The 18850-nt window shown below is 45.2% G+C and overlaps 1 protein-coding gene across 2 annotated transcripts in view; it reads left to right on the top strand.

The window, feature by feature from the left end:
- The window catches only part of MKRN2 (makorin ring finger protein 2), a 249289-nt gene that overhangs the window by 112037 nt on the left and 118402 nt on the right, over window positions 1-18850 (top strand). For both annotated transcript variants that reach the window (XM_085624857.1, XM_085624858.1), the window contains exon 4: window positions 6248-6552. In XM_085624857.1, coding sequence (XP_085480983.1) covers window positions 6248-6552 — 305 coding nt within the window. The remainder of the gene's footprint in view (window positions 1-6247; window positions 6553-18850) is intronic.

Genomic DNA, 18850 nt, shown 5'->3' with positions numbered 1-18850 from the left:
GTTTTGGATTGGCTACTTCTAAACAATTAAAGTCACCTTCTGTGTCGGATCTGGGCGCTTATCCCAATTGGGATAACCACACAGATCTAGCCCTTACTGCTTTGCAATCCTTAGTTTCAAATACATCTTTCAACATTTCGAAATTTCATAGTGAGGGTTGGTTAGTTTGGCAAAGCAGTTCAGACGCCTGTCAACGTCGTTTTTTGGGACTGAAACCGGGGTATACTCAGGAACGCGTAGATCCTCGGTTTGAGTCGTCACATACTGTAACTACATACTCTGTGGGCAAGTTATGCCAATCTTGGCTGCGGCATTCCACCTTGGCGTCTGTCAAAGTTCATTTATCACAATTACATGACAAAATAGATTTGAATGATTTTGTTAAGGGTCCTGTGGGTGGCAGAACAAAAAGGTGGGCGTATGCTATTTACAACGAAGTCTGGAAGTTGTCGCAGATTGAGGCAGCTTCCAGGTTGAGAGCTATTGACCAAGCAAACATGGAGAAGGTTTTAGCCGTTATAGATAATAGCATTAGCACTCTCTCTTCTAGGATTTATACATTAGATAATATTGTTTCTTCTGTTGTTGATATTGTGCATGATGATATGTCTGTGTTATATCATGGTCAAAACCAGTTGCGTTCTGTTATGCAGTTTGCATGGACATTGCAGACGTTAAAGGCGGGGAGAGTCCCTTGGGACTATCTTAACACTACATCGTTATTTCTTCCCTTTAACCTTACTGACAAGCAGCGATTTATGTCCATGAAGGATGCTACATATTCATTGTTACATATTGAAAAATTAGAACCATTGCCTTTTTCTGTAGCGGAGATCAATTCAGCTACGTGGTTAGTCCACGGATTGATAACTCTCCCTTTCGCGCTTTTTAAGTTCACTTCTTGTATGAAACATTATGCTTTGGGTAGATATGAACCGCTGGGCTCCGCTTTCATACATGAGGTTTGGTCCCTCCCCTTTACGTATAGATGTACTAGGGACGGCACTGAGGTTTATTTGAAAGGCGAGGAATGTACCTCGACACCAGACCATTCCTTGGTATGTAGGCACATTCAATTACACGGCGCATGCAATGTACAAGCCCCGAACTTAGCCTGCGTCCTACGAGGTATCCCAGTGCCTGTGATTACGCCTTCTTTCACGCTGCTTGCAAACGGTAGTTATTTAATTTTGAATAATGAAGCTTGCTGCGGGATGTTAGTGGGAATCCCGTACATAGTAACTGTCTCGCGGAAAGTTGTCTGCTGCAATAATGTTCTCTTTCCACCCCCGCATGGGCGGCTGGATGTTTCTATCTGGCCTTCGATTCCAACCTTGAAAGCAGAGTTCAACAAGTTGAGCAGAATAAGAGCTCTATTGTCCCAAAAAGAGGTGCCATTGACTTCCTCTCGTGAAACATTTGTCCTTCACGTTGCTAATACGCGCACTGAGGTACAGGCGCTTCTGAATACTGATCTCCCCCTACATTTCGGCACTTTGATCCAAACTATTTTTAATGCCTCGTCCACGACCGGCCTGGCTCATTTTTTTAAACTTGTGGGCTCGGGTCTCGTGACCTCTTTCAAAACTATTTTTGGTGTGATTCCGGCATTTTTTCATTCACTTTTCTCGAGCATCTTTGGAGGTGTTCCGCTGCTTCTGGCGCTGGTGGCAGGTGTGCTGCTTTTACTTTTCATACTCCGGAATGGCTGCTCCTTCTGTGCCACACGAGCGCCTGTCCCGCCTGCATCTTCTTCGTGATAGGATGCTTGACTTTTATGGAACTCTGCCGTTGGCGACCTTAAGCCTGGCATATGGATTATCCTTCAGGTATTCCTACTTCACCTGCGTGCAGCCTGTATTTCACTGCCTGGATTGTCCCTTTGAATGGCCTTTGGATTTGTGCTTGACCAACCTGGTGTCTCCGGTGCCGGATTTCGATCGACTGATGAGGCCCTTAGTGTCTCACGAGTTGGCCTGTTCTGGTGTCCGGATTATGGCCTGTGGTGCGGCGCATGGTATCCTGGGTAATTGGGACATCTCAACAGCTGCCTACAACTTCTTGGCTATGAGCTATTTGGAGGAACATTCCGGGTGCCCTCTGATCGTGCTAGAGGCTCCGATGGTTGAGGAACACGTATGTTCCTTTTCGTTGATGGATTGGATGGCTGAGACTTTCAGTGGACCTGCAAACGATTTTTTGTTGGAAGCAGTGGCCACATATGCTGCCTATACATTCATGGATTAACTGGACAGTCGTCCTTTGCGCCTGTGCTACTGGACAGCACCCTAGCGCAGCATTTCTTCTTTTCTTTCTCTTTTTTTTCCTGATGGTCGTTTTGAGTTTTTTTTTTTTTACTTCCAATTTTTTTTATTAAACAACACTGGTTTATATTTTTGTAGTTTCGGACTTTGGCGCATTCTGAAACTCTGCATTGGTTACGCCTTGTTCTGCTCTGACGACACTGAACTCTGCGTTCTCTCTTTTCTTGCCTTTTAAATAGTGCTTCGATCAAGGGGGCGTGTAGTGAGTTCTTCCTGAATACGCACATACATTGTTAAGTTAGCATAACCACGTTAGATGTTAGAATGCCATCTTTCTGCTTTTGCACACGACACTGCGTTTAAATGTTATTTCTTAAATAAACTGCTGACTCGAGACTAGCTTCACACGAGAGCAATCTGTTGTTACCATCCCAAGCTCTGCGCAGCGACCTTGGTCTGTACATGGTGTGACAAACAGTCTGGAATATTACACAATGCATGTTTTCCACTCTAGGTTGATCGACCCACTATTTAGCCATAACACACGCGCAGCTGCACATACCTGAAAGTTGGTGCTTTTAATATCACAGACATCATGTTTATTATTCAGACCGAAGACGAGCCTTCCTGCGAGAAGTCTCCTGATGCTCCTGTGATGTGATTTCACTAAGCTGATCTTTGAGGTATGGGGTCCCCTATTCAAGCCTAAGAGACCTTCTATTAGCATAATATTAATATTAGCTTCTTAGTAAAGGGAAGGTGGTAGTATCCACTGTCATTATAATATGATCACCCCTTTTATATTCTATGGTATTGTAACTATGTTGCTGGTTTTGATATTAATCATTTGTCTGCTTGTATTAGCCAAAGTACTGCATCTTAGGACACGTGGTCTATAAAAATAAACTCTTTTTATTTACACCGTGTCTCTGTTGATTATTGTTGTGGACTGATGTGAGAATAATATACGAACAGGTGTTTCCGATTCCCACCATTCCTGAGTATGTACTGAGTCGCGTGTTCTGGGTTGTCTTTTCATTGGGACCGCCGAGCTAAATCTCGGATAACGAATGGGACACTTATGCTAGCCGGATACTGGGTTCTGGGTTCTGAGGTGAGTTTCTGGTACACCACAACTCACTGAGGTCCTGGGGTTCTACGCATAGTTCTGTGTATAAGCAGAATCCCTGCAACAGGGGGTGGGGAGGGTTGTTAGGACTCACTCAGTTTGGATTCAGGTGTGGCTTCAAGATGGTGGGAGCCTTTTCTGTCCCTGAGTCTCTGAACAGGAGGCCATCAAACTAGCTCTTGGAGTCACTCTGGCAGTCCTGGGTGCAGCCAGTGAAGCGGGGCTCAAGCAGCAGGGCAGGTCTCTGTGGATTCAAGGCAGGCTCGAAACAACAAAAGTCCTCCCAGGTGCAGCAAAGCAGTCTTGTAAAGGCTACAGCAGCAGGCAGTCCTATGAGAGTCCTTCCGCAGGTCCTGGAAGTGAGCTAAAGAATGGGGCAGAGAGTCCCCATTTGATCCCTGGCGCCTCCTTTGAAGTTCGAAAAGTTTCTAGAGAATTCTCTTTGAAGTGCTTGAAGTTTCCTGACTCTCCTTCCCTGGCTGTAGGCTGGCTGCATAAACAATGCAGGGCAGACCTGTCCTTTGTCGGAAGGCAGAGCACAACCTATTCAGTTCAAAGTGGGGCTGTGCCTAGCTCGCCCCCTTCCTTTCAGTTGATGACCCATCCAGGCACTTCTAATTCCTCTATTGTGTGGCTGTCTGGGAGGAATAAGCAAAGTCCATCTATCAGCTACACTCAGCCATGTGACCCAGAAGAAGGCTGCAGGCGCCAAATAGGGCAGGAAAATACCAACTCTCTAAAAGTGGCATTTTCATATTTGTAACTTAAAATCCGACTAACTTAAAATCCGACTAACATTAAAGAGGATTTTTAATTACAATTTCTCAGCCACCAAACTCATACCTGTTACTAGTCACAAGTTAGCACTTATGAAATGTAGTAAAGCAACCCAATGTTATCCTATGGGACATGTAGGCTTCATAGTAGTGAAATCCGAATTTAGTAGTTCTGTGCTACCAGGACATGTAAACCCTAAAAGGACATGTCCAGCCCTATAATTACAATGCACTGTGCCCTACGGGCTACCTAGGGCCTACCTTAGGGGTGACATATGAGCAATAAAAGGGGCGTTCAATGCTTAGCAAGGGGGGGTATATCACCAAGTTGAATTGGTTGTTTAAAACTGCATTTATGCTGCAATGGCACAATACATCATGCAGGCCCACTAGTAGCAATTAATTCACAGGCCCTGAGGTATGGTATACCACTCTACTAGGGACTTATTGTTAAATTAAATATGCCAGCCCGGTATAAGTTAATTTTACCACATTTGTGTGAGAGAGCACCAGCCCTTTAGCTCTGGTTAGCTGTGTCCTAAAGCCAACAACAATAAATTCAGCAACATAGGAGTGGGAAGGTGACCATAAGGCTGATCACGTCTAACATATGCTAATACAATTTCAGTTCTGCTGACAGGCAAAAAGCAGCATTGTGCAATCTCTGAAAATGGGACCTAAGATTTTGCGATAGACCTTTCACATATAGACTATTGCAACTGTAACATTGCCAAAGCAAAGAGTATACTGAGATTTTGGGGATAGGCTAGACATTGGAATAGATTTCGCAATAACAGATGGCAAAATCTGAACTTGAGAAAATGCAGATTGGTACTGGTAAAATTCTGCGTGCCTCCTATTGATATACATTGTGTCTTCAATGATGTGCCTTTATCAGCTGATCTGTATTTTATACTTTCCTTTGTGGACCCTTCTAATTTGTGTACTTATCCGGTTTCAGACCCCTTGTTAGCCACTTGAAGTTCAACTTGCTGGTTAACCGATACAAGTTAAGGATGTTTTTGAACCATCATTTTTCATGAGCACTATTACTCTTGAACCGCTTTAAAAGCTAGTTTCAGGGATCTATTCCAGGTTTTCCATCAGATGTGTTTTTGCTTAATTATTGAATTTCATCAGAGGCAAGCATCATATATGATCTAGGTTTCCAAAGAATGATTAATCACTACATTTGAAAATGTTACATGGACCGAAGAAAATATTCGGTATCTATAGTTTTCTCACATCATGATCATTCTGTCCTGAAAATACATTTTTGGTTCATGTAGTCCTAGTTGTATGACCTCTATTGTGAGAGCCTGCAGTCACCATTAGGCAGAATATATAGCCTTGGATCAAAGTAAAATTTTACTGCCATTTAGAAGCGGCGAAGTATAGTAGGTTAGCAATTAGAAATTGTGTCATGAAAGCCCAGCCAAAGAAGTATAGTTAGCTTGGTTCTTTTGAAAAACGTATCTGTACAGTTAACAATGCATTAACCTGCTACTTGACTCAGTCCACATTGTGCATACTTTCAAAGAGAAATCGTATTTCTTGGAGACGAGGATGAAGAGAGTTCGAACTACAGCTTTCTTTCCATGGGTAGGCATGGACTTTGTAGCACGAGTGGCGTCTTCCAGTTAAGCTCACTTTCGTGACTGGGATCTGGAAATAAAGACCAATTGTAAACTCAGTTGGGTTTAACTCTTTTGTTAGCGGAGTAGATTACCACTTAATGCAGGGAGCATACCGTCCAAAATCTATCCATGTAGTAATTTTCAAATTCTGGAGAGCAATACATACACTGTGCTTGAGACTTACTTTATTTGATGTAACAAGGTATGAAGAATCAATGTAACTCCCTCTTTGACATTACAATTTAATTGTTTTCTCATTTCCAAAAACTTGGTTGTAAGATGTTATTTTGGGTAAAGTAACACTTGCTTCTCAGGCATAGTTTATGTTCAGACAATGTTAATTCATCTAGTGATTGGTAATAGCATTAACGGTATGTCTTTGAATTCTTTCGTGTGCTGCTCTCACCCTGTTAAATGATTATTTTTCTTTTATTTTTGAAGATTTATCTGGGTTAACCGAAGACAAGTCCCAGTCCAATTCAGCTTACGATCCAAGCTTTTGCAATGACCAAATAGAAAGTCTTGAAGCCAAACCTCATTCCTATTTGGATGCTATCCGGAGTGGACTCACGGAGTTTGATGAAGGTGGCCCTTACCCTGATGGTCAGCAGATGTGCCCCTATGCCGCCGCTGGGACCTGTCACTATGGGGAAAGCTGTTTATATCTCCACGGAGAGCTGTGTGAAATCTGTGACTTGCAAGTCCTTCATCCCTTTGATCAGGACCAAAGAAAAGCGCATGAAAAGGTAAAGGAACTTCTGCTCCTAATTCACAAAACTGAAGAGTCGTGGCACATATATATTATTTTTTTTAGAAACACAAGTCACAATACATGCATAGGATATATATCAAGACTACTCCTAAAGTTACACTTCTTATTCAAAATATTCGCAACATTGTGACCCAAATCCATGCATTTATGTATATTAAAATATTCTGTGTTAAAAAAAAAACATACATTTCAAAATGTATGGAATGACCTAAACATAACAAGCAAAGCGAAAGAGTGATAAGAGCCATTTATAGAGTGATTTGATTGCTTGCAAGACAAATAGCACTGCTGTTTTAATATATATATAAACTGCCCAACTGCTCACTACACCTTCAGGTCTGTGCTTTTTACACTGAAACATACATTTTCAAGTTTGTCTTAGTCTACTGAGTATAGTTGGCTGCTGATTGCTGCCCCTAAGGCTGAAGTTTATAACCCTATTTCTTCAAGGAATTTGCCTAAGCACTAAATTGCCCCACCAATGTGCAGGGTTCCAGGGAGCTCGCTGATGGATAGTTCTAGCTAGGACTATGTTTCCATAGGATTTTCTTTTTGTTTTCCTAATAACTTTGGTGCAGTTTGACAAATCTTCATGAAACTTTACACAAAAAATGTTCTTCTGCCTCCGCTCCTTCCTGCAAAGTGTTGCGATCATCCATTAAGCAGGGGCTGAGAAAAAGGAGCGGAGAGGCGGGAACCCAAAACGTGTTTTTTCCATTCATTATTTAATACGAAAATTAGACTTGGCTACATCCAAAATGGCTGAATGGAATTGTACAACATTTTTGCAGAAAGCAGGATCTTGGTCCAAAAAGTGTGTTTTTCGTGACATGGTGTAAATCAGTTAAGTAGTTTTAGCACTGCCCCGCTCAGATACTTATTCAATGTTCTCTGGACTCACACAAGAGGGCACTCCTGTCCAATGAGTTGTAGGCCAATACCCCAGAGAATTACCATTTCCTCCAAAGTGTGGCACAATGGTCTCTCAAAGTACGATTTCTCCAAAATTCAATATGGCTGAAGTCTCGGCAAAGGGGCCAAGCGCTGGCTAAACCACCCTTCAGGATGGCTAATCTCCATTTTCTCCCTCTCCCTGGCATCTGAACATTCCTTCCTTAAGCCTGCTCTCTGGCTGTGTTCAAAGAGTAGGGGTGTAAATGCAACTGGCTCCTTCTGCCGGTCATCTCCTTTTGCAGATCATGGTTTACAACCCCTCCCCCTTGCTCTGGCATTCCTATGCAGCAGAACCCTCGCCTCTTTCACCCCAGGGGCTACTTATCACCTCATCAAAGCAGTCAGGCTAATCCACTTAACTCCGACCATTCAGGACAAGTCACTAAAAGGCTGAATTTTGGCTTACAGACAAAGTCTTATAACTTCTTGACTTTACATTTTAGGATAAATTCAACAATATCAAATTATTGTATTTATCAATACCATTCTGGTTAGACCTTGAATTATAACTTGCGGTGTTTCCTGGCAGGAGCTATTAATTAATAACTTCTTGCCGTGTAACCTATGTAGCTGGGTATCTGCTATGGGGAAAATGAAGTGGGCAATATCTCCCACACCAGGGCTTACAAAACATATTTTATAAGGACGCTGCCTATGTAGTTAGGACCCCCCACCCCTAGAACAACTAGGGGAGACTTTAGGGGTTCTGAATAATTGCAAATATTCCAGACCCTCACTCCACAGTGCTCCTAGCACAAACGTCGATTTGTGGAAGCACTTTATTACAGTGTGGGAAAGAAATGTGTAATTTCACTAAACACAAGGAATATAAAACCTATTTTATAAGGGTCTACCTTATAAGTACCTGACCCCCCACCACGGGTACACCTATTGGGGGACCTGGGGGTACCTAATATGCCTAAATATTGTAGTGTATTCATTTGTAAGTGCCCCAAACACCAAAGTGGAGTTTAGGCACAATTTACACTTTAAAAGCAGTCATACAACACAAGGCTGAAACTGACCTCCGGCCTCAGCAGTGCACACATGCAAGTGCAGAAAGGGCTGCTGGCCTCTAAACTGATGTGCCCTATTATGTACTAGGGGCTTAAATGTAGTTTTGATCCCCCTGCCATATTATGTACTAGGGCCTTATAGGGGAATTCATGCCAATCATAAGGGTAAACCTAACCCATAGTGTACTGTAGTGTATATAGGTGTGTTCACTGGATTCTAAGTGTGTTTTCAGCATAGCACTGACCCTTAGCCTGGTTAGAGAGAACCCAGGGACAGTCAGTCCGTTACCACCAGTACCAGTCAGCAACACAATCTAGGGGTGCCCATGGCACAAGGATGACTTTGCAACAATGAGGTCATAAGCAGTGCATTGCAAGGGCGTAAGTTATAGTTGGCTCAGCTAACTAGAACTGCTGAATTTCATTGGTTTTGTACAAGTGAAATCGGAGTCTAACTTCAAGATCTCTGTAACCTTTAGTTTTTTTCAGAGAATATATAGATATATAGATGTATATGTATGTATGTGCGTGTATAAATATGTATGTATGTATGTATGTATGTATATATATATATATATATATATATATATATATATATATTACCTACTGGCGGTCGCCAGTAGGTAGTTATAGTTAGGACCCCTTTTCCATAGGAAAACCTCAACATTCTATTTTGAATAACTTTGGCGCCGGTCGATGAATCCTCGCGAATTTCTCAAAATAGGTGGGGCGCTACGCTCCGCTCCTACCCTGAAAGTCTCGGGGGGATCCGTCAAGCGGGGGCTGAGATAAAAGGGGGGTCCCAAAACGCGTTTTCCCCATGCATTTTTCCATAGGACCTTTAGAACGAGCTACAGCCCGAACGGCTGAACAGAATTACTCGAAATTTGGCAGAGAGGTAGTCCCTAGGTCAAGGAAGTGCCTTTTGTAGGTTTGGTGTAAATCTGTTCAGTAGATTCTGAGAAAATAGCCTTTAAATCAATATATATATCTGAGCCCGCTTACGGTACGCTTACCGTACGCTTACCGTAAGCGTACGGTGGCGTGCGCGAGCGCGATTCTGATTGGCTCTTAGATCTTAGTAAACATTCGAATCGGCCGAAACCAGGAAGCGGCGGCCGCCATTTTGTGTATTTCACTCAGAAAAAAAAGAGTGAAAACAAGAAAAGGGGGCAATGAGGAGAGTTACAGACCCCCTTACATTTGTGAGGGGGTCAAAGAAGGACTGTAAAGTACAAAGAAAACATTTATTGATTTTAAAAAAAATCACGGGGTACGCGTACGGTAAGCTTACGGTAAGCGTACGGTAGAAAAAAAAAAAAAAAAAATGAAAATCAGATTTAAGTGTTTAGATATTAGGGGGCTCTAAAAAGAGCCGTTGTGTTTATGAAATGATTTTTTAGTGGTACCTACAAGTAAGTACCGATGCAGAGTCTAAGGTTCAAGAGGAAGACTCTGTTCCCTTCATCATTGAAGTGCACACCATCTCCTCTATAAATGTCTTGCATGTCATAACGCAAGTTGTTGTGGTAAATGGCACCCATACCATAGTCACGGAGGAAAGCAGAAACAGATTTGTTGACGTGCTTTCTTGCTTTGTCATCGCACCGCGTGCCCACCGTGCGTGCACGGCACTAACTGCGTAAAGTGGGCGCGCGGTGCGCTCGTGCGCGCACGGAACGAACTGCGTTAAGTGGGCGCGCACGCCACGAATGGCGTAAAGTAACTTAGCATTTAAAAAACCGTACAAATTCACTGAAAAAACCATAGGTTTCACACACGTTATAGTTAGGAATTAGCATTTAAAAAACCTTGCAAATTCACTGAAAAAACCATAGGTTTCACACATGTTATAGTTAGCGGAAATTTTACTGATAAAAAACCAATGAAATTCCCCCGTTATAGTTAGTGCAGGCAACTATAACTCACGCGACCGCAATCTTCTGCTGATGACATATGTGTCTTTATGAAAAAAAAATATTTGTAATATATGTATAGCTAAAAATGTATGGAAGAAGACATGGGCAAATAAGTGTCTAAATACAGTATTAGCATCAGCAGAGGATTGCGGTCGCGTGAGTTATAGTTGCCTGCACTAACTATAACGGGGGAATTTCATTGGTTTTTTATCAGTAAAATTTCCGCTAACTATAACATGTGTGAAACCTATGGTTTTTTCAGTGAATATATATATATATAATGCATAAAAAGAAGTAGGAAATTCTGGACAGTTCCCACGTTTTAGGTGGAGAGTACCTCCTTTATATGGAGTACTCTACAACACGACCAACACTCTGAATCTGCTCACCTCAAATGCCTGTTTTTCAAGCAGAGTTCGTGAGCAACCGATTAGCACAGTGCCTTCCATGCAGAACTAGAAAGTGACAAAGCCTTTTGGCGTATTTACAGAAAAGTATAGGATGAGCTAGTGCTATCCATGCCAAGCTGAAAAATGACAAAAGCCTTTCACCACTCCAGGCACAGTATTATCACAGCTTTGGATTGGTAAAATACCCTCCATAGAGTCGTATGTATATATTATAACATAGTTGTCTCTCTGTTTAGGTTCAGAATGTCCATAAGAAGAGCATTTTTGGTTTCGATAATAACTGAAGTGCTGTTCGGCAAAACTCTCCGAAAGAGTTCATCCACCTCCTCTCCTTCCTGTAACGTTTTGCAGTGATGCATGAAGCGGTGTCCCAAAACGTAGTGTTCCCATGGTAATTCCCATAGGAACATTTGGGAATTAACATGAACTTAACAGAATTACACCAAATTTGGCAGGAAGTTAGATCTTTACTCAGAAAGCTTGCTTTTCTTTATTTGATGTAAATCCATTTGGCCGTTTTAAAAAAGTTAGCTTTTAAAGTGGTGCTCGAGCGGTCATGAAGGGTTAAATATGTTGGTTCATCTGGACGTTTGGTCTTACGAGACTCCCTAGTGAAGTCATCAATGTTATTGAACATCTCATTAGTGATGATTTAGCAGTGCATGGCGGGGGCATACGTTAATAGTTAGCTCAGTAAACAATAAATTGTGAATTTCAGATTTCAGTGGGATTTTTGGGGTTTTTAAATGTTTTTCAGTGTTTTTCTAGGACTTTTTTTTAATCCGTAGCTAAAACCTTATTCCATTACTTTAATGCCATTTTAACCGTTGTTTTTTCTCAGTGATTTTTTTTAACATAATGCAAGTTCTTACTACCATACCTAACTGTAACGCCACATTAACCGTTGTTTTTTCAGTGAATTTCAAGGGTTTTATTTTTTAACATAAACTTCCCACCATACCTAACGATAAACTCACTTTAACATTTGCTTTTTTTCACACATATATCATTCTTCCAGAGAAAGTAAAGAATTCATTCCTAATTAGGCTTACAAACCCTTCATTTACTGTCCTTCATGAAACAAGTTCACTTCAAGTAATACTCAAATACAAGAGCTTTGAAAGAAACGCAAATATCTTTTGGTTGGCCGAGAGAAAATCTCTCCTATATCCCACAAATTTGGTTTAAAAATGTCCGCTTCTACACTGTCAGATTTTCAACTTTTGAAGTCCTGATCCCACCCAGGAATATATAGAAAAAAGAGTGCAATAGCCATTTCATATATGCTACATCCTAAAACTAATCGTCCATCTCTGTAGCAGTGTTTTATTTCTTGCGTGCAAAACACAAGCATTTTCCAGTAATATTTATTCATTGACAAGTTATGAATAGCACGCACTGGAACTTAAACCTAAATGTACGTTTTGTACAAAGTCTGCTCCGCATTATGCCATCTAACACATTTCCGCCATAGATCTGGTAGCATGTAGTCTTCAGGTAGTAGTTCCACTTCTTAGAGGCTGGGGTGACTGGTACAGAGTAATATATCTTGCAGGTGTTTTTGAGAGGGTAAATCGACTCTTGCTAGGCTTTTGAAGAGATATTTGCTACTTGATGAAGACCCTTTCTTCCTTAATTTAGACCCACTCCCAGACTCGTTAATTGTTTTAATGGCTAGAAAATATTGCACTACAGCACACATCATCTATTGGTTCTTTTGATAAGGAGAACAATTGCCTACCAAATGTGCCTATGTATGTAATGTTAAAACAAATGCCAATAAAAAGAACTTTTAAAAAAAAGAACAATTGCCTGGATTAAATTGCCTGCCAGATGTGTAGGAATTCAGCGACTGCCATGAAAACCGCAAGTGCTACTGCAGTGCTGGGCAGATGTAATAGATCCCTTTGAAATGGACTCCAGGACTTTTCAAAGATATTATCTTGAGGATAGGCAAAGATTTCAAGAAGTCCTTCACTAGAGTATGCTGGTTTCTAGTCGGATTACTGCTGTGGCTTACTCTTCAGATCTTGCTGCTCAAGCTAAATGTCATAGCTTATCTTTTCGGTGCAGCTCTTGGCGTCTCTTAACTTGTTTGAAACCTGAAGTGCAAGAGAAGATCCTGAATCCCCTTCTCAGAAATTGCTTTTTTTGCCTTTCATATGAACAGTAAGATGCACTGAACAAAGACGCAGATAGAGATGCTGAAGCTATAGGGCCTCTTAAGAAAGAATGCAAGAAATACTATTACAAATCTCTTGGCAAGTGTTTCTGTCCTCAGAGGGTTCAACCACTCCATGCCCCCCCCCAGCAAAATTATTATCAGCAGCAAAGGCAGCCAGCCTTAGCATCAGCAAAAGCCTGCTAGAGGTAGAATTCAGGCATTGGCTGTAGCAGGGAGGCCTCCATTGAAGCACCAAATCGTCCCTTCTGCTTTCTCTATTAGTCACTCTGGTGTAGAGGACCATCACAAACTATCTAGAGGAGTGGCAAAAAATGACTGTTCTCTCAAGTTCAAATCGCCTTCTCCAGAAAGTCCTCCAAAAAGCTTCTTCCAGTTCCAGCAATAGCACCTCTAGCAGGAAGTGAGCACCATATTGGAAAAAAACAAGCTATGCAAGAGGTCTCTAATCATCGAAAAATAATGTATTCCTGTAGATCAACACAAGCACTCAGATCCATCTCAATCTCAAGAAAGTCTACAAGTGGATACATAAATTAAAAGTCAGAATGCTGGCCTATATTTAAACCTTCTCATCAAGGAGGCTAGAGCTTAGGAACACATATTTCCACATCCAAACTACAGTGAAACATCAGAAATGTGTATGGTCCCTGGTTTGCAAGAAATACTCCAGCACATCTCTTACCATTGCGTCTCAAGTCACTGCCAAGAACGTTCTGTAAGTGTGTGAATGCTGTAGCCACATACCTCAGAAAACAGAAGATTTGGATCTACCACTATATAGATGACCTGCTGATCAAAGCTTCACCTTCCTCAAAAACCTCAGTAGAAGTTTCAATTGATAAGAACTGTGCTTTGCCTTCTGGCCTTGCAAGTCATCCACTTGAATTCACCTACTTTTCAGGTCGGTTCATTCACTACCTTGGCTCAGAGTAAGATTTAGATCGCAAGCGTGTTTTCTTTGTAGGACAGGCTTTCGTAGATCCATTAGAAGTGTCACAATTTACAAAAACGCTGAATCTCTCTGCAAGCCAGATTTCCTTTCTGTTAGGATTGATGGATTCCTGCATCTCCCTGGCGCCTCATGTGAGATTACACCTGTGGTCTCTCCAACAGTGTCCAGAGGATCAGTGGTGCCAGTTTTATATGCATCTAAGAAGACTGTGTTCCAGCCTTTCCCTTCATGGTGATTGTCATAGAATCTGGTGAAAGGAGTTCCCTTCCACCAAAGCATTCTGATTCAACCAATTGTAACAGATCCTTCTCTCATGGAAAAGAGTGCTCACATGGTTCAACCCCATGTGCAAGGGACTTGGTCCAAGAAATAGCTACTATTCCACTTCCGTCTTTTGGAATTCACAGTAGTCCATCTTGGGCTATAGTTCTTTCTTTCAGCATTTAGAAAAGACTTCCTTCTGGTTCAAACAGACAATACAGCAACCATCTATTATTTGAACTAACAAGGATTTATAGCTTCCATGCCTCGGTCTCTGGAAGTTCAATCAATCTGGAAATGTATCACAGCGAGAAATTTACAGGTGTACAGAATACAGACACAGGTGCCGATCACGATCCGGTAAAAAATTCCCCCGTGCGACTCGTATCGGGTCTTTTTACCGTACGAATCGTCCAAGTGCCGTACGAACTGGCAATCACGATTCGCATGGTAAAAAGTCCATACGACCCGCACCGGGAATCATTCCCCACACGTCCTCGGGTCGGAAAATGTGTCCGACACGTCCTCGGACGATTTACCTTACAAACGTAAAAATCCAAGTCCGACCGAGGAATCACGATCCATCCCGTGCGTCCGAGCCTACAACCGTATGGAAAAAACACCGTCCGCACCGAACACCAATAGCAACCATGGAGACATGTGCCCGCATACGCGCCCAACACTCCCCCCAGCCCCCGTACGTCCGACACGTACCCCCGTATATGTATACCCCCACCCGTCTATGTACACCCCAGTACGTTCCAGTCGTACCCCCACCCCAGTACGTGTCGTACCACCGTCTATGTACACCCCCCCACCCCTGTACGTGTCGTACCACCGTCTATGTACACCCCCCCACCCCTGTACGTGTCGTACCACCGTCTATGAACACCCCAGTACGTTCCAGTCGTACCCCCACCCCAGTACGTGTCGTACCACCGTCAATGTACACCCCCCACCCCTGTACGTGTCGTACCACCGTCTATGTACACCCCCCCACCCCTGTACGTGTCGTACCACCGCCCATGTACACCCCAGTACGTTCCAGTCGTACCCCCACCCCAGTACGTGTCGTACCACCGTCTATGTACACCCCCCCACCCCTGTACGTGTCGTACCACCGTCTATGTACACCCCCCCACCCCTGTACGTGTCGTACCACCGTCTATGAACACCCCAGTACGTTCCAGTCGTACCCCCACCCCAGTACGTGTCGTACCACCGTCAATGTACACCCCCCACCCCTGTACGTGTCGTACCACCGTCTATGTACACCCCCCCACCCCTGTACGTGTCGTACCACCGCCCATGTACACCCCAGTACGTTCCAGTCGTACCCCCACCCCAGTACGTGTCGTACCACCGTCTATGAACACCCCAGTACGTTCCAGTCGTACCCCCACCCCAGTACGTGTCGTACCACCGTCAATGTACACCCCCCACCCCTGTACGTGTCGTACCACCGTCTATGTACACCCCCCCACCCCTGTACGTGTCGTACCACCGCCCATGTACACCCCAGTACGTTCCAGTTGTACCCCCACCCCAGTACGTGTCGTACCACCGTCTATGTACACCCCCCACCCCTGTACGTGTCGTACCACCGTCTATGAACACCCCAGTACGTTCCAGTCGTACCCCCACCCCAGTACGTGTCGTACCACCGTCAATGTACACCCCCCACCCCTGTACGTGTCGTACCACCGTCAATGTACACCCCCCACCCCTGTACGTGTCGTACCACCGTCTATGTACACCCCCCCACCCCTGTACGTGTCGTACCACCGTCTATGAACACCCCCCCACCCCTGTACGTGTCGTACCACCGTCAATGTACACCCCCCACCCCTGTACGTGTCGTACCACCGTCTATGTACACCCCCCCACCCCTGTACGTGTCGTACCACCGTCTATGTACACCCCCCCACCCCTGTACGTGTCGTACCACCGCCCATGTACACCCCAGTACGTTCCAGTCGTACCCCCACCCCAGTACGTGTCGTACCACCGTCTATGTACACCCCCCCACCCCTGTACGTGTCGTACCACCGCCCATGTACACCCCAGTACGTTCCAGTCGTACCCCCACCCCAGTACGTGTCGTACCACCGTCTATGTACACCCCCCCACCCCTGTACGTGTCGTACCACCGTCTATGAACACCCCAGTACGTTCCAGTCGTACCCCCACCCCAGTACGTGTCGTACCACCGTCAAAGTACACCCCCCACCCCTGTACGTGTCGTACCACCGTCAATGTACACCCCCCACCCCTGTACGTGTCGTACCACCGTCAATGTACACCCCCCACCCCTGTACGTGTCGTACCACCGTCTATGTACACCCCCCCACCCCTGTACGTGTCGTACCACCGTCTATGTACACCCCCCCACCCCTGTACGTGTCGTACCACCGCCCATGTACACCCCAGTACGTTCCAGTCGTACCCCCACCCCAGTACGTGTCGTACCACCGTCAATGTACACCCCCCACCCCTGTACGTGTCGTACCACCGTCTATGTACACCCCCCCACCCCTGTACGTGTCGTACCACCGTCTATGTACACCCCCCCACCCCTGTACGTGTCGTACCACCGTCTATGAACACCCCAGTACGTTCCAGTCGTACCCCCACCCCAGTACGTGTCGTACCACCGTCAATGTACACCCCCCACCCCTGTACGTGTCGTACCACCGTCAATGTACACCCCCCACCCCTGTACGTGTCGTACCACCGTCTATGTACACCCCCCCACCCCTGTACGTGTCGTACCACCATCAATGTACACCCCCCACCCCTGTACGTGTCGTACCACCGTCAATGTACACCCCCCACCCCTGTACGTGTCGTACCACCGTCTATGTACACCCCCCCACCCCTGTACGTGTCGTACCACCGTCTATGTACACCCCCCCACCCCTGTACGTGTCGTACCACCGCCCATGTACACCCCAGTACGTTCCAGTCGTACCCCCACCCCAGTACGTTCCTGGCGCACCCCCAACACAACCTTCTAAGTACGGAGCGCACCCCATGCCCCAACATCACAACCGCATGTACGAGTCGTACAAAGCCACACACAAGGACCAAATCGTACAACCAAATGGCCCATGTACACACCGTACACACGCTCAAAACGCACGTACACAACAAGGACAAAACAAAACAACTCAACAATACACCATTCGCAAGGCACACAGCCACTAAACATGGCCAACAACCACTAAAATAACACAATCACTGACCTGCAACTGTCAAAAACAAACAGAGGCCCAATACACCACCACTCCTTATAACACACCCACCCAAAATTCAAACACTGCCACACCCACCCATGGACCAATAAAAAGGGCCCACACACACAAACCATGAGCCTTTGCAACAGACCCACTGCTGCCAGACACCACAGAACCAGACTACAAGCGACACCACATCTTACACTTGCACACCTTCACACGACCACCCTCACAAACACCCTCTCATCACATTCACACACACACACAACCATCCACACCCCCCCCCAACATCCACACACCCCCCACACCCACACCATCCCCACCCACACCCCTCACCATGCCCACTACCAAGAATCCAAAGTTCAGTCACCGAGAGTTGGAGGTCCTTGTTGATCAAATCCTCAGAGTCGAGCCACAGATCTTTGGAACATTGGTCAGAAGCACCAGCCAGGCAGCCAAAACAGCCATGTGGCAGACCATCGTCGATGCTGTGAATGCTGTTGCGGACACCAGGAGGACCAAGCAGGATTGCCAGAACAGGTGGTACGATCTGCGGAGGAGGGTCAGAGCCAAGAGACAGGAGGAACACGACCAGGCCAACGCCACCGGAGGAGGGCCCTCCCGCAGACCCGTACAGTACCATCCCTGGGAGGAGAGGGTGATGGCCATACTGCCGGTGGAGGCAGTTGAAGGAGTAGAAGGACTCCGAGACCCGGGTGAGTACACAAACAACGCACCTCACATGGGGGGAACTGCAACCACAACCAAAATTAATAACAGGCACGCAAACACCACAAGCCATCGCATTACTCAACCACACTCCATGAGCAGGCACATGCCACTGCTGCCACCATGCCCCATGCACCCAGCTGGACAATGTCAAGTCACAGGCCACAGAAGACAACAACACATGACACGGTAACCCGGATGGCGGGAGTGTGGGCACCAAGAATCACATAGTGCGACTCCAAAGCAGACAACAATGCCCTCTGCCCATATGGCCTAGGTCACAGCCAGACAAACACTGTGTCCCAACACAGGAATGACTTGCCAGCAAATGGCGGATGCCTTGCATCAACACATGGGGGTGAAGGCACTGTTTTGCACATGCCAGCAGCTAATGAACAGCCAACAGTGTGAAAGAGTGGCAGCACACACCACCACAGCAGCAGCGCACAGACACACAGCAGACAAAATGGGTGCCTGGAGATCAGAAACAAACTCGCATCAACAGGCCAAGGGCCACTCAAAGATCTGCTAACAGTGTGTGCCCAGGAAGCTGGGCCAAGGTGACAGAGGGTGACACACGGAGGGAGGGAGAGGGGGACACAGAGGGAGG

The sequence above is a fragment of the Triturus cristatus genome, chromosome 9, assembly GCF_964204655.1.
Source record: "Triturus cristatus chromosome 9, aTriCri1.1, whole genome shotgun sequence".
Taxonomy (NCBI): Eukaryota; Metazoa; Chordata; class Amphibia; order Caudata; family Salamandridae; genus Triturus; species Triturus cristatus.
This window is presented reverse-complemented; position numbering and strand designations above follow the sequence as displayed.